This window comes from Magnolia sinica, chromosome 7 (genome assembly GCF_029962835.1).
Source record: "Magnolia sinica isolate HGM2019 chromosome 7, MsV1, whole genome shotgun sequence".
Lineage (NCBI taxonomy): Eukaryota > Viridiplantae > Streptophyta > Magnoliopsida > Magnoliales > Magnoliaceae > Magnolia > Magnolia sinica.
The window spans coordinates 7,847,156-7,862,816 of record NC_080579.1 but is presented as its reverse complement, the minus strand read 5'-3'; the positions used below and the strand labels follow the sequence as shown (position 1 = coordinate 7,862,816).

General features: G+C 40.8%; 1 protein-coding gene across 1 annotated transcript; it reads right to left on the bottom strand.

Moving 5' to 3' along the window:
• Positions 1–2,139: 2,139 nt before the first annotated feature.
• LOC131250975 (UDP-glycosyltransferase 87A1-like) lies at positions 2,140–6,058 on the bottom strand. Its single transcript, XM_058251407.1, has 2 exons — positions 5,471–6,058; positions 2,140–3,204 (listed from the first exon to the last, which is right to left on the bottom strand). The coding sequence occupies exons 1-2, from the start codon at positions 5,964–5,966 to the stop codon at positions 2,303–2,305; spliced, it is 1,398 nt and encodes a 465-aa protein (XP_058107390.1). The 5' UTR covers positions 5,967–6,058; the 3' UTR covers positions 2,140–2,302.
• Positions 6,059–15,661: the final 9,603 nt, after the last annotated feature.

The following is a 15,661-nucleotide window of genomic DNA, read 5'->3' as shown; positions in this document are numbered from 1 at the left end:
AGTGGGCTTGGAAAAATGGCCGCAGGTGTCGGGAAGTGTGACAAAGGCTAGAGCCAATTTTTTCCAAGGTCGGATACCTCGTCTCTACGGAAACTGATGCTTTGCTGACGTAATAGATCGGTAATCTTCCCCTCATGTTCTGTTATCAATGTCGAGCTGACTACTGTAGTGGATACGGCTAGATACAACAACAGAGACTCGCTTGGCTCGGGTTTGGAGAGTAAAGGTGGTGATATTGGGTATTCCTTAAGCTTTTGGAAAGTTGTCTAACATTCTCACCCAATCCCCACTAATTGCATGATATTGAGCGCACTATACTATTGGCTGAATAGAGGGCTAGTTTGCTTGCCATTCGACCAAGCACCGCTCTATCTCAGCACCAAGGGTCAAACGTTGATTATGGTTTTGAATTAGACCAATTGATTTCGGCACACCTGCAAACCTCACGTGTCTCACACAACCAAATTCTTCACCAACACTATGCATGTTCCAAGCAATTTCATCAGATTTTACCACATTTCCTCTCCAATTTCATTTCTTCAATCTGATGTGATCTTCCCATTGATAGCATATTATTATTACTTTCTATAAATTTAGATTATAGTTTGATTGTAATTTATATTTCTTCCATATATAGCATCGATTCATACGTTAACATCTCTATAAATAAATTCTATTGTAGGTAAGCCAATATAAATAATCAGAGGAGAATTCTCCACATTACCTGATATTATCACCAATACACAACCATCCACCAACCTTCGTGATTTGGTCCAAAAATACTGAAAATATTGGCATTAACACACCCATGAATATGCTTTCCATCATAGATATCCACCCACGTGTATCAAGAAGCCCCCAATGGAAGGATGGCACAAGACCCTTAATTGGTCACACCATGGCACCACTATGCCAGTCCCACCATTGATTGTTGCAAACTCTTGTATGCCGGCGATCCTACTTGGGCCGTACAGGAAGTGGGTCCTACTCAAGCGCATGCAACCCTAAGAAAAATTCATCCGTGGCCTGGAGACAGGTAAAAACCTGCACATTGACACGTATAACACACAGCATCTCCATCTAGAGTCGAGCCAATTGAAGTAGTCCACACACAGCCATTATGCTCGATCTGGACACACATTGGATGGCTTTTAAGACTTGGCTTTGGATTTTTGCACATTTGGAAGGAAACTGGTGAGCAGACCTCTTAAATGCCTGGGATGCAAGCAATTAAGCAGCTCCTCTTCTATATACCACATTATACGTGGGTCCATCTCCACGACTGATTGCTTGCATGTATGTAGTAATGCAAAAGAAAAATCTTAAATAGAGGCGCAGGGTGGCAGTGGCAAGCCTTGGGTGCCAGGATAGGCCCAGGCCTGAGCCCTAAAAGTTCATTGGGCTGGCCCAGCGTCTCAGATCGAAAATTGATTTTTTTTTTTTTTAATCTCTATTCCCCAATTAAAATTTTCTAGCATGTCCATTGATTAAATGGACGACATTTGCATAAGAAACTAGACAAGTTCCATAAATGAAAGCAACAGTCTACGTTCAAGATGGATAGTTTGCCTGACTGAGAATTAGATAGGCATATTCTAGGAAATAGTGCATGTACATATAAAGTAGGGTCCATGCCGGGCTAAAAAGGGTCAAGTCCAAGCCAGTTGGGTCCAGGTCAGGATAAAAAGATTCGAGTCCACATTCATCTCATTATACATCACTTTTATTATGCATACTTATACAATAGTCTACGCACTGCTATCTATATGCATACATTATCATGAAACGATAACATCCATACATATAAATTCAAACACAGACATAATTCAATCACTAAATATAACCATTGTTAATAAGGGTTTAAAAATTTAATTAGTATTATGGTGCTTTTAGAAGAGAAGGAAGCTATTAGTTACAAATGAATTTATAAAACGCTACCACTGAAATGGGATGTTATAAGGCAACTTTGGTGGTTAAAGGGTTCTACCAATGAAATTTTTTTGTCATGCGGCTAAAATCTAAAATGACCTAAGCAGTACAAATGTTTTCATTTAAGTATTAAGCATGAAAAAAATTTGATCTTTTCAAACAAAGTTTGGAATTAATAAACGGTAAAAACTACTCAAGAAAAGAAAACTCTTCAACCAACAATTTGAACCATTCATGATTCTAAAGAGGTAGAGAGTGCAATACATAGATAAATTACAATTTAGTAATTGGATAATTTCTAAATTTATAACAATCTCAAGTGGATCATTACAATATTAAACTAATTAAACAACATTCGATTGCTGACTATCACTTAATTGTTGCAGCCTCTAACAACATGTCTAACAAAAGCATCGAGGCTAGCAACAGACGAGCCACCTGTCGATATCGCTCTCTTGCAGGACTCTTGCAGTTCTCCAGCTCTTTTCCTCAGCTCTTTACTCTCATCTCCATCTAAGTACATCAATCTATGAACGGCCCGAGCAATTTCATCAGACTTTACTACATTCTCCTCTTCAACTTCATTTTTCAATCTGATGCCGACTTTCCAATGTTCCACTATCCACTTAGCATTAGTAATTTGGTCAAATAATAGCGGAAATGTGAGCATCGGCACACCAGCGAAGATGCCTTCCATGGTAGAATTCCACCCACAATGTGTCAAGAAGCCCCCAATGGAAGGATGGCACAAGACCCTCAATTGGTCACACCATGGAACTACTAAGCCAATCTCACCGTTGATTTTTGTGGCCTCTTGTAGGTGTCTGGCGTCGCCACGTACGACCCACAAGAAGTGGATCCCACTTAAGTTCAACCCTGAGAAAAATTCATCCATCTGTGGACCAGAGATGGGCAAAAAGCTACCCAATGACACGAATAGCACAGATCCTCTTGGTCTAGAATCAAGCCAATTGAAGTAGTCCATGTGGCCGCAATCCCCGCCGTCCAGAGATTTTTCCTGGAGGGACATGTATGGGATGGTGGGCCCCACAGGGTATATGGGGATTGGGAGTATTGCTCTTAGGGTGTCCGTTGCATGAGTGTCAAGCTCGTAAAAGGAAGTGAGCACAAGGCATTGTGCTTTGGACACACATTGGACGGCTCCAAAGCCTCGACTTGGGGATTTTGCACCTTTTGGTAGGAAAACGGTCGGCAATTCTCTTACTTTAATGGAATTGATGCCTGGGATGTAGTCGAGCAGCTCTTCTCTTTTTTCTACAACATGATAAGGGGCCCATTTCAGAGACTGATTGCTTGCATGCATGATACAATCAAATGAAGTAGTAATGTAAGAACAAAATCTTGAATAAGGACACAGTGGCAATGGGCCAGATTGGGCCTGGGCCCAAGATTCCTGGTCAGTGTTATTTTAAAGATATCCATTCATTTGGTGGGACACGCAAGTTTGTTGGATGGCTTGTCCATTGATTCAAATGGGGTGGTCCAATATATTGATACAGGGGTGGCCTATTCAGTGAGTGGACCACCCTAATTTTAAAGGGTGGTCCACCAACATGCCGGCCCTTTCTACCACTGCAGTGCCCCTTTTCACCCTTAATTTTGAGGGCCTGATTTTAACACGGGATTAAATGGTATTGAATTGCATGAGGAGGATTTCACATTATTATCATACAATGATTGTATGTTTGGCAATAGCATGTATTTTGAACATCCAATTCCATGTTTGGTGTCTAATTTATTTTAATTTTTTGAAATACATTATATTAAGTGAAATCTATACTTGGTGGACCATGAAAGTATATTAGACGGATCAGGTTTAATTTCACGGATGATGCCAATCACTTGTATACACATACAACTTGATTGTCATGTGTAAAAGCTGCATATGGATGAATTGCACTGGTAAAACACGTGCTTCACAATAGACCAACCAAGAGCAGCAACCATATGATCATATGATACTTAGATTAACTTAATCATTTCTAAATGCAAGATGGAATTTACATTCCACCAAATGCAATTCCATCTCCTAATCCTATGTTTGCATTTTTTGACTAATGCAGGCAACAAGCGAAAAACTTTGATACTCTAGCAAAGGGCGATGGATGATATGCAAGTATTTAGAGGTTACTCACAAATTACATGAGGCACAAAATTAATTCAAATTATGGGTCCCAATTTAGATGTGACACAAACCAAATTTATGCTAATTTGAATATTATATTATCTGGATAGGTGGACATTTATTAGATGGTCAAAAATAAAAACTACCAATATTGGTCCTACTTCAACAAACAAGTGTCCAATAATAGATTAAGATTGTTCAACCAAATTTCATTTTGAGGCTAACGCAAAAATTATTCACGTTTATAATTTCGTGCCTGCATATCAAGGGTCATATGCAGCCTGAGTATCAAGTAACTTCCCCTTTTCACTTGGTTAGCCAGAGTATCAAATAGGGTCAGTTGAGGGTAGAGTGCTATAAACTATCCCCATGCACTGCAAATTTTCAATAGGTCACGATGGGATCTTAACCGGATCGGGTCCTTTTAGTAACCAATTGTCTATACAGCTGACTGAACATGAAAACAAAATCACAAAATACTTCAACACTTGAATTATTCAAAAAGGTGACCGTCCAAAAGGGGCTAATAATCCTGAGACCTGACCTGACCCATTCAATTGGAATCTGGATCCTCTGAAAAAACCTATTTTTATGTATTGGGATTGGTCAACACCATCGCTAACGTTATCAGCACTGTTGCGTTAAATGTAGTATATGATAATGTAGCCCATTCACATTATAATAAATGAGTTTTTTCTATTTGTGACAAGCAGATGATCGGGATTCATTAAATTGTTCTTGGGTCTGGTAGATCTGACCAAACCCCACATATCCAAGAGTCCATTGACTACTGGACCCAATTACCAAAACCGGCCATATTTCTTGCCTGGTCCAGCTCAACAGCTCTATACCTAGTTTCCCACCAACCCCGCTTAGAAAGTAGATTTAGTCAATTGACCCCACTACCATCCCTATCATTAGGTTTGGATCAGCCCAGATGCGTGTGGGTTTGACCGACCTGCCTCTGAGGCCAGTTTGGGCCAAGGTACATGATGATAATGACACCTACCGTTGAAACATTCCCAGCCATCCAACCTGTTCATAAGGTCGCATAGACCTGGATAATGGGAAAACACAAATATCAGCTTGATCAAAACTTCTGTGGCTCTTAAAAAGGTTTTCAATGGTAGGATTTTAATCCCCATTATGCGGTCCACTTGAGCCCTGGTACTGCTTATTTGTTGGCCTTATACCCTAAAATGATATGGCAAAATGGATGGACGGTGTGGATAAAACCCATACATCACGATGTACCCTCGGAGCCCCTGTCCGTTCCTAGCTTGGTGTGTTGGGTGTACCCTACCCGACCTTTTATCATTCGGGTCTGAAAGTTGTACATGGGCTTGCCCATGGGACTCAAATTGTGGTTTATTAACGGTCAGATCCAGTGCGTACCTGATAAGTCATCATCAGCCGTTAAATGAAGATTGGACATGATCAGATCATTGTGATAGAGGATGGAAAACACGGCCGACGACATCGTCCAAAGCGATGCCACTGGAATATTCCTCCGATTTCCGATCTCAACGGCCCACGTCAAGTAAGTATCGGTTATGATCCAGCTGACCGGCTGATCAAGCTGATCGAGGAGCTGATCGAATGGATCGGCCATCTTGGTGTAGACGGCTTCAACGAAGCTGGCCATGTCTTCCCCACGGGCCCGCTCTGATGGGATTACATTGGGTATGGAATGGAGCCGTATGTTGGATGGCTTCGGGGCTGAGCCGATGAAGCCGAGCCACTCCTCAGTGACCACAAAGGTTATGATTAGGCCTTGATTGGATGATAGGAGCTTGCAGACGTTCATCATGGGGTTGATGTGGCCACGGCCTGGGGCGGGCATGGCCACCACGTGGCAGCTGGGGATTGTGGCTACGTCGATGGGATTCATGGCCTAGATCTGACGGTGGAGAGTGATTCTTACCGAAAGGAGAGATGAAGAATATCTGGTGAGGTGAGGAGAAGCGGTGACAGCGGAAGATCCCTTGCGGTATTTTATAGGACGCGAATTCCCTACTGGCGTTGCTGGTGTGTGCTCTGTGGGCCCCACTAATGATGTGTATATTTGATCTACTCCATCCATTCATCTTTCCAGGTCATTTTAGAGAATAATGCACAAAATGAGACAGATCCATATCTCAGGTGGACCACACTACAGGAAAACAGTCGTGATTGATGGCCCACCATTAAAAACATCCTAGGGCCCACTGTAATGTTTATCTTCCATCCAACGTTTTGATTAGGTCAAAAAATCTGGATGAAGGGAAAATAAATAAATACGAGCTTGGTCCAAAACTTTAGTGGCACGCAAGAAGTTTTTAATGGTGGGCCCTCGATCATCACTGTTTCCCGTTCACAGCCTTTAAACCCAGCTCGTTGCCTGCCCCCGCCTAGATGGACGCGGTTTGGCCAGTGACGCTGCCATTAGCCAGGTGGCTAGTGGTCGGTGCTATGTGGACCCTACCATGATCTATGTGTTTTATTCACATCGTTCATCCATTTTTAATTTACACATCATTTTAATAATTTAACCCAAAAATGAGGCATATCAAAATCTCAGGTGGACCACACCATGGGAAAACAGTAGTGATTGAACGGCTATCATTAAAAGCCTCTTTGGGCCCATTGTAATGTTTATTTGACATCCAACCCGTAGATTAGGTCATACAAACTTGGATAAAGGCAAAAAAATGAATGAATAAATAAATAAATAAATATCAGCTTGATCCAAAACTTTTGTAGCCCCGATAAGTTTTTAATGGTGAGAGTTCAATAAACAGTGTGCCCAATCATATAATTATCTCTAACTCATGTTTTGCACAGTGCATTGAACACCCACGCTCTGTGTGGTCCACTATGTTGTATATGTATAATCCACTCCCACCATCTGCTGTTAACCATTAAGTGGATTCTATGTACAGAAGATAAGCCTGATTAAAAACTCATATGAGCCACACCAATGTACACATTGTAAAATTTCTCAGAGAACCACTAAGTTCAAAAGGTGTGGCCCAAGGGAGTTTATATCATGCTGATTTTTGCATCTTTCTTCATTCTAGTGTGTTACAATAGATTACTGGATTTGATGAAAGGTACACCACCATGATGGCCCCACACACAAACCTTTGGTTAGCATCATGTTCCTACTATTCCTGTACAAGTGTATATATATATGGATTAAGGATTAAAAGAGTTTTTAATAGGGCTAATTTTAAAAGTTCTTAAAAATATCATCCATCCATAATAAACCTACACATAAGTAGTTTGATTCCTTAAAATATAACGAATCACATTTGAATTACACATTTACGTCAATGGAAAACCATTTACAATTATCTCATACATTATTGACAGTTATGGAATAATTGCACAAATTCAAGCTATTGACAGTCATGAAATAATTGCACAAATCAAGCCCCATATCAAACACAGCCGTGTACAACTCATAGTACATTCCATATGTAGCACCATTTTAGTTGTACAAATATAACACCGTGATTGTTCTGTAAATATACACTATCAATAAAAAATAAAAAGCACTTCTATGTTTCTTATCATGGTATCAAAGCATCTTGTTCTTTGAGATCTCTAACGTTTCTGTTTCCATAACTGAACCCAGCCAAACCTCATCCCAACTCATCAGTGATCTCATTTCACCATAGCTCCTACCCACACCCAACAACACAGCCATGGTAGTTTCTCGCTCTTCCAATCAAGTCTACAATAGAGCACAAAATGGTAAGAAGTGTATCAAATGCAAAAAAGAAGGCTACCTTGTTGAGAGCTGCTATGAGATTATTAGATACCCAGTCCATTGGAATACCTCTAAGCCTAAGCAGAAGCCTGCTGCCGCAACTACTCCAACCGTCTCAGCCAATGCAGTATCTTGGGCATCATCTCCTTCCACTGCAAGTGTAATCTCTGGCCTCTCTACTAAGCAATATCAACAATTGATGGGTCTTCTTCAGCCAAGCCGTGTGGATGATTGTGGATGATTTTTCTGGTACCTCTAGCCTTTTATCACTCACTGGTTCTAGGCCCTCCCTGCCTTGGGTCATTGACACGGGTGCTTCAGTGCATGTAGCCTCTATAAATTTTTTGCCTCATGCTACTCATGTCACGATCCACTCGCAGTCTCTCACTTTACCCACAGAAGCCACAACTCAAGTCACTCACATGGGTAACCTAGTTTTATTTCCCTCCTTTTAGCTCACTAATGTATTATTTGTCCCTGATTTTCAATATAATCTTATTTCTATTAGCCAGCTTACTAAAGCCGCCTCTTGCCTTGTTTTTTTCACTCCATCTCTTTGCATTTTTTAGGACTAACATACGAGGAAGCTGATTGGAATGGGTGAGGAACGTGGAGGTCTATATCACCTTTGAGCCCCGGGCTCCATTGCTCTTCACACTGACTCTACCGCCCACCTGTTATGGCATTTTCGTTTAGGCCATCCTTCACTTCCTTGTACCCCGAAAGATCTCTCTGATTTGAATAAAGATACTCATTGTGATGATATTTGTATTCGTGCTAAAAATACTTGTTTACCTTTTTCATTGGTTGAAAATAAAAGTGCTAATCTTTTTTTATTGTATTTACTGTGATATATGGGGTGGCTATACCACACCTTTTCATTCTAGTGCACATTATTTTCTTACAATTGTAGACAATTATTCTCAGGTCGCTTGGGTTTATCTCATGAAATTTAAATCTGACACTTTTTCTTGTCTTATAATTTTTTTTAATGATAAAAACTCAATTCCATTTTGACATAAAACGAATTCTCACCGATAATGGTCAGGAATTTTTAGCTCATCGCCTAAAAAACTTCTTTTCTAATCATGGTGTACTTCATGAGCGTACTTATGTTGAAACTCCTCAACAAAATGGTGTTGCCGAGCGAAAACACCGTCACCCCTTAAATGTTGCTCGTTATTTATGTTTTCAAGCTTATTTACCTATCTCTTTTTGGGGTGAATGCATCCTAATTGCTATGTATTTGATTAATCGTACCCCGTCGGTCTCTCTACATCATAAAACTTCATATGAACTTCTTTTTCATAAAGCCCCCACTTATGCACATCTTTGTGTTTTTGGTTGTCCATGCTATGCACATGCTTTGAACATTCATCGTGATAAATTTTCACCACGTGCCTCCCCTTGTATTTTCCTTGGTTATTCTCTTAGCCACTCCACCTATCGTGTATATAGCATAGAAACCAAGAAAAATTTTTCTTCACGAGATGTTCGGTTTGTTGAGACCGTCTTTCCTTATGCTGACCCTACAGCTTATAACCTCACAGAGACCCCACCCATTGTCCCTACTGTCTCTATCGACCCCATCCATATCTTTCCTACGCTTCCTCCCCAAGAGCATCTTCCAAACCCCACAGATCATCCCACCAATGACCCTTCTCTTGAACCCGTTGAACCCAACCTTCCCACTGCCTCCTCTCGGCCACACTGCCAGATCATTCGTCCTTCATACCTTCAAGACTATATCTGCTCAGACCTTCCAAAGCCTTCACGTTCCACTCCTGATCCACGGACTTTCTCAGGTACAGTTCATTCTTTACCTAATTTTCTCTCTTATCATTTTTTCAGTCCTAACCACTTTGCTTTTCTCACCTCTGCTTCCAAAAAATGTTCATGACCCTCACCTTTATTCTCAAGTTGTTCTTGTTCCTCACTGGCAAGTTACGATAGCTGATGAAATCCAAGCCCTGGAAGCCAACCATACCTGGACTCCCGAATCCCTTCCTCCCAACAAAAAACCAATTGGTTGTAAGTGGGTTTACAAAACCAAACTCAGGGCTGATGGATCCATCGAAGGTCACAAAGCTCGGTTGGTTGCCAAGGGGTTACACCCCGGTAGAAGGTTTGGCTTATTATAATACTTTTGCTCCTGTTGCTAAACTTGTTACACTTCGCTGTCTTATTGCTATAACTGTAGCTAAAAGTTGGTTTTTACACCAATTGGATGTTCACAATGCCTTCCTTCATGGTGATCTTGATGAAGAAGTATACATGCATCCACCTCCTGGTTATTGTCCTCAATGGGAGAAGTGTTTTTGTCGCTTGCACAAATCCTTATATGGTCTTAAACAATCTTCTCGGCAATGGTACTCCAAATTGTCTCATGTTCTTACCTTAACAGGTTTTTATCAATCTAATGCTGATCATAGTCTCTTCACCAAGACTACGGACACCATGTTCACCATCATCCTGATCTATGTTGATGACATTCTTGTTACTGGCAACGATCTCCCGACTATCACTGCTCTCAAGAACCACTTGGTTATTGCATTCAAGATCAAAGACTTAAGGAATCTGAAGTATTTTCTTAGCACTGAAATAGCATGGTCACCTGCTAGAATTTTTTTCAACCAACGCAAATACATTTTGGATATTCTCTCTGATGATGGTCAACTTGGTTCTCGCCCTGCTAACTTTCCTATGGAGCAACATTTTAAACTCAATAGCACTGATGGTACCCCTCTTGTTGATCCAGCCTCTTACCGCCGCTTGGTTGGTCGTCTGATCTACTTGACCATTTCACGTCCAGATATTACTTTCACAATCAATCTTTTGAGCCAGTTTATGCATGCTCCTCGTGAGCCCCATCAGCAAGCTGCCCTCCGGTTACTTTGGTATTTGAAGACCACTCCCGGTTATGGCTTATTTTTCTCTTCAGCCTGCAGTTTCCAATTATCTGTCTATTGTGAATCTGACTGGGCCAGTTGCCCTATGACTCACCGATCCACCACTAGCTTTGTTGTCAAACTTGGCGATAGCCCCATCTCTTTGCATACCAAGAAGCAATCCATTGTCTCTCGCTCTTCTGTTAAAGCTGAATATCGTGCCATGGCCAACACCTCTTGTGAGATTTAATAGCTATGCTTTATTCTTCATGATCTCACAATCTCTCATTCTCACCTTGCACTACTTCACTGCGATAATCAAGCTGCCATTCACATTGCACACAACATGATATTCCATGAACACACCAAACACATAGAGATTGATTGCCACTTGGTGCGTGAGCATATTCGTGCTAGTCTTCTTACGCCTGCTTATTCACCCACTTCCCAACAACAAGTTGATCTCTTCACAAAACCTTTGGGTCCCGAATTATTTATCTTCTTCAGATCCAAGTTGAGCATTACAGATCTTCATGCTCCAAGTTAAGGGGGAGTATTGATAGTTATGGAATAATTGCACAAATCAACCTATTGACAGTTATGGAATAATTACACAAGTCAAGCCCCATATCAAGCACAGTCGTGTACAGCTCATAATACATTCCATATGTAGCACCATTTTAGTTGTACAAATATAGCACCGTGATTGTTATATAAATATACACTATCAATAGAAAATAAAAAGCATTTCTACGTTTCTTATCATACATCATCATCAAACATAACATCCATACATATAAATCCAAACATAAAAAAATCTCATATATTATAAGGAACAAATATATACTAAAGATTGCTAGTGACTCCAAACGATCTTTGGGAGTCACAAAGGCGGAGGTGACTCAAACAACGCTCGAAAGGTTCATGCAAGAAGCATCAGACGCTTTGAAGCAGAAATGATGATCCTCGCCCGACCCCCAAAAGAAAGAAAGTTTGAAAGATACAATGTGACTTTCGTCGACGAAGATGCCCGAGGTTTTCATCACCCTCACGACGATGCACTGGTAATCATGCTCACCATAGCTAATTGGAAAGTTTTCCAGATTCTGGTCGACATAGGGTCGTCGGCTAATGTACTCTTCCTCCAATCCTTCGATAAGATGGGGGTCGGTCGAAACTCCCTTCGTTCCGTCAAAACTCCCCTGATCGGATTCTCCGGGGGGCAAAGTTATGTCAGAGGAAGCTATTCAGCTCCCACTCACAGTCGGAGATGACCCAAATCAGACCACTGTGATGGTCAACTTCTAAATAGTCGACTAACTATCCGTTTACAATGCTATCTTAGGTCGACCATCACTGTACCTCCTCTAAGTGATAGTGTCAACTTACCACCTCGCTATGAAGTTCCCAACCGAGCATGGTGTAGGATTTGTTAAGGGGGATCAATACGAATCTCGGTAGTGCTACGCTACAACCTTGAGAGTTCCCTGCGAAGCAATGACGATCGAGTCTTTGGACCCACGAGAAGAATCCCAAGTGCGTGGCCGACCCATGGAAGACCTTGTTCCGATCCTTCTGGACGAGTCTGACTATTCCAAAGCCATACAGATTGGGTCGTCCTTGATTCCTCCGATGCGCGACAGGTTGGTAGCTCTCCTCCGACGCTTCGCTGACGTTTTCCCATGTTCCCATGAGGACATGTCGGGCATAGACTCCGTCGTCATGACGCATTGACTGAACATCGATTTATCCTGCCATCCGATCTGACAGAAGAGACGTGCTCTCAATCGGCCCAGAAAGATACGCCATAATTGGAGAAGAGGTCAGCAAGATCCTCAAGGCCGACTTTATCAAAGAAATCTATTACCCAGAATGGGTGGCCAACCAGGAGGTTGCTTCATGACCAGGAGGTTTAGATATCTTGCAAACTAAGCGTGGATCCTTGGACTTTAATCGGAAGGTTGCTTTAAGTAAACTTCTTCTCTGATATTCCCATGGAGGAAAGCATTATTGACATCGAGTTGACTGAGTTGCCAACCTTTAGAAGAACTTATAGCGATTAAGGAACGGACCGTTTTCATTTTTTCTACTGGAGCAAATGTCTCATCATAATTAACTCTATACTCTTGTTTATAACCCTGCGCAACTAGCTGAGCTTTGTATCAATCTAAGCTCCTATCAGATTTTAATTTTACAGTATATACACATTTGCTGTCGATCACTTGTTTCCCCTCAGGTAATGAAACCAATGTCTAAATAGCATTCTCCTCAAGTGCCTGAATGTCATCATCCATGGCCTTTACCCAACACGATTGTGTATATGCCTGAGAATAAGAAGTAGGTATAACTAAATAGGGGTGCACATCGAACCGGTAGAATCGTGGAATCGGACCAGAACCGACTAAATAGTCCGGTTTGATCCGGTTCTATAGTGCACCCATTCCGGTTCCGGTTCCAAAAATCAAAGAACCGATTACATCAGTTTGGTTCTCGTTTTGGGGGTATGTAGAACCGAACCAAACCGTGATCCGATTTGTAGAACCGAATCGTGGATCCAAACCTAGAACTTGGAACTGAACTAGGAACCCTTTGATTGTTTCCATATTTGACTCATGATTTATGGTTTATAATGCACCATTTGATTGTTTCTATAAATGTATTTTTGTACACCTTATACAATATCTAAACCATTCATCAAATGGATCACAACATGAATGGACATGGGCTAGATAATCAAATAAAGCATGCAATTGGGCTGAATTATAAAAAGTCTGGAACCGTGGAACCAATCCGGAACTGAATCAGTTTTAACGGTTCAGTTCCGATTCGGTTATAGGGTGCTAATGGTCCAGTTCTGATTCCGAATATCCTACAATCCTTAGGAACGGTTCAGTTCCGGTTTCACCCCAGAACCGGACCGAACCGACCCGTGTGCACCCCTACAAATAAAGAATCCAATATAGAAAATAAAGCATGATGAGATGTAAAAAGATTTAATCGATAGAGAGGAACATGCGAATGACTGGAATGACGTAATTGAATTATAGTGGAAAGTGGGACAGTTACCTGCACTGTAGGAGAAGAGGGTACCTGATTAGAAGCAGGAGCAATTGAGGGAGAGGACCCAAGAGAGATAGGCTTCACACAACGTTTGTAGACATATAAAGGAGGAGTGGGAGAAAGAGACGGAGAATGACTTTCTTCAAATGATGACATATGAGAAATGAAAGATGGAATAACGGTAACTAAAGGAGATGCATGGACAACTTTATAGTATAGTAAATTTTTAAAAAATGTGACATGTTTAGACACACGAACACGATGGGCACATGGATCATAACAACGATACCCTTTCTGATGCTCCCCATATCCAAGAAATATAAATTTAGCTGTTATGGGACTGAGTTTATCCCGTTCTCATTCTAGAAGATGAACAAAAGTAATGTAATGCATCCAAACACTCTTAACCGACTATAATTTGGATATTTATCATGAAGGAAGAGCATGGGAGTTTTCCGGTTGGCTAATACACTGGAAGGTAATCGATTGATCCAACACACAGTTGTTGATTTTGCTTCAGCTCAAAGAAATTTTGGAACAAGTGTATATTCCATCATGGTGGTTGCTACCTCAGTAATGTGCCAATTCTTTTGTTCTAATACTCCATTTTGCTCTAATGTGTGAGGACATGTTCGCTGATGTATAGTACCATTTGAACTTAGAAAAATCTCAAACTCGGAAGACATATATTCTCCCCCATAGTTAGACTCTAGAATTTTAATTTTCTTTGCAAATTGGGTCTCCACATATGAGGAAAATTGTCTGTAACATGAGAATGCTTCAGATTTGTGTTTCATGAAATAAATCCAAGTGTGTCTTGAAAAGTCATCTACAAAGATGATGTAATACAACGAACCACCAGGAGTCATGATGGGAGATGGACCCCGAACATTGGTATGAATGAGATCAAACATATTCTGAGTACGAGAGTTACTTAATGAAAATGGCAATGCAGTAGATTTATATACTTTGCAACTAACATAGTTCATATCAATTGAAATGGGACTAGTATTAATTTCATCATTGAAAATACCAGATCTAAATAAGAAAAGCATATTTTTAGATTTTGGATGCCCTAAATGACTATGCCAAAGCTTTCAGCATTTATTAGCAAAAGAAATATCATGAGAAGATAGAAGAAAGAAACAACGCGATGAGACAACTCCGGGATCGAACTCCAAAGTAAATAACGTTCTTATTTTATAGCCCTTCGCAATCAGCTTCCCTCTTTCCAGATCCTGCATGAAACAACTAAACCAAGAAAACAAAACCAATCAATTATTTTCTACTAGTTGAGCAACCAAAATCAAGTTAGCAGATAATTCAGGAACATAAAACACTTTGCGAAGGAAGAAATTGCGAGATGATGAAGGTGAGAATTTCAAGGACCCAATATGAGAGATAAGTAAATGGTTCTCATCCGCAGTGTAGATGAAACTCGTTCCTTTATAAGGGACACAATCAGTTAGACAAGAAGGGTCACCAGTCATATGATTAGATGCGCCTGAGTCAATATACCAAAGATTTATAGGATCAATATTACCTATCGAACCTGAAGAACTCATCGCTTGAAGGATTTGTGAAATTTGTTGTGAGGAAAGTAGAGTACGCTGCACTGATGGGGCCATATATGAAGAGTCAGGCTTCTTAGTAGAGGGAGCCAGAAATGCACATCCATGTCGCTAGTAGTGAGGAGATAGGGGAGGGCGAGTCGGACAATTGGCTATATTATGTTCTTCTTGTTTGCAGTAGCGACAAAACAAAGTACTTGGTCCAGAGGGTTTCAAATTTTCTTTCTTGTTGGGACAACGAATAGCCACAAGACCAAATCCTTTACATTAAAAAAATTTAACTTTTGACATATCTCGTGACTTTCCTAAATAA

What these genes read in the sequence shown, in the direction of transcription:
- LOC131250975 (XM_058251407.1), bottom strand. Translation starts at nt 5,966, where the DNA reads ATGAATCCCATCGACGTAGCCACAATCCCCAGCTGCCACGTGGTGGCC. An exon ending in GGCTGATGATGACTTATCAG is followed by an intron (nt 3,205 to 5,470) that starts GTACGCACTGGA and finishes ATCATGTTGTAG; the next exon opens with AAAAAAGAGAAGAGCTGCTC.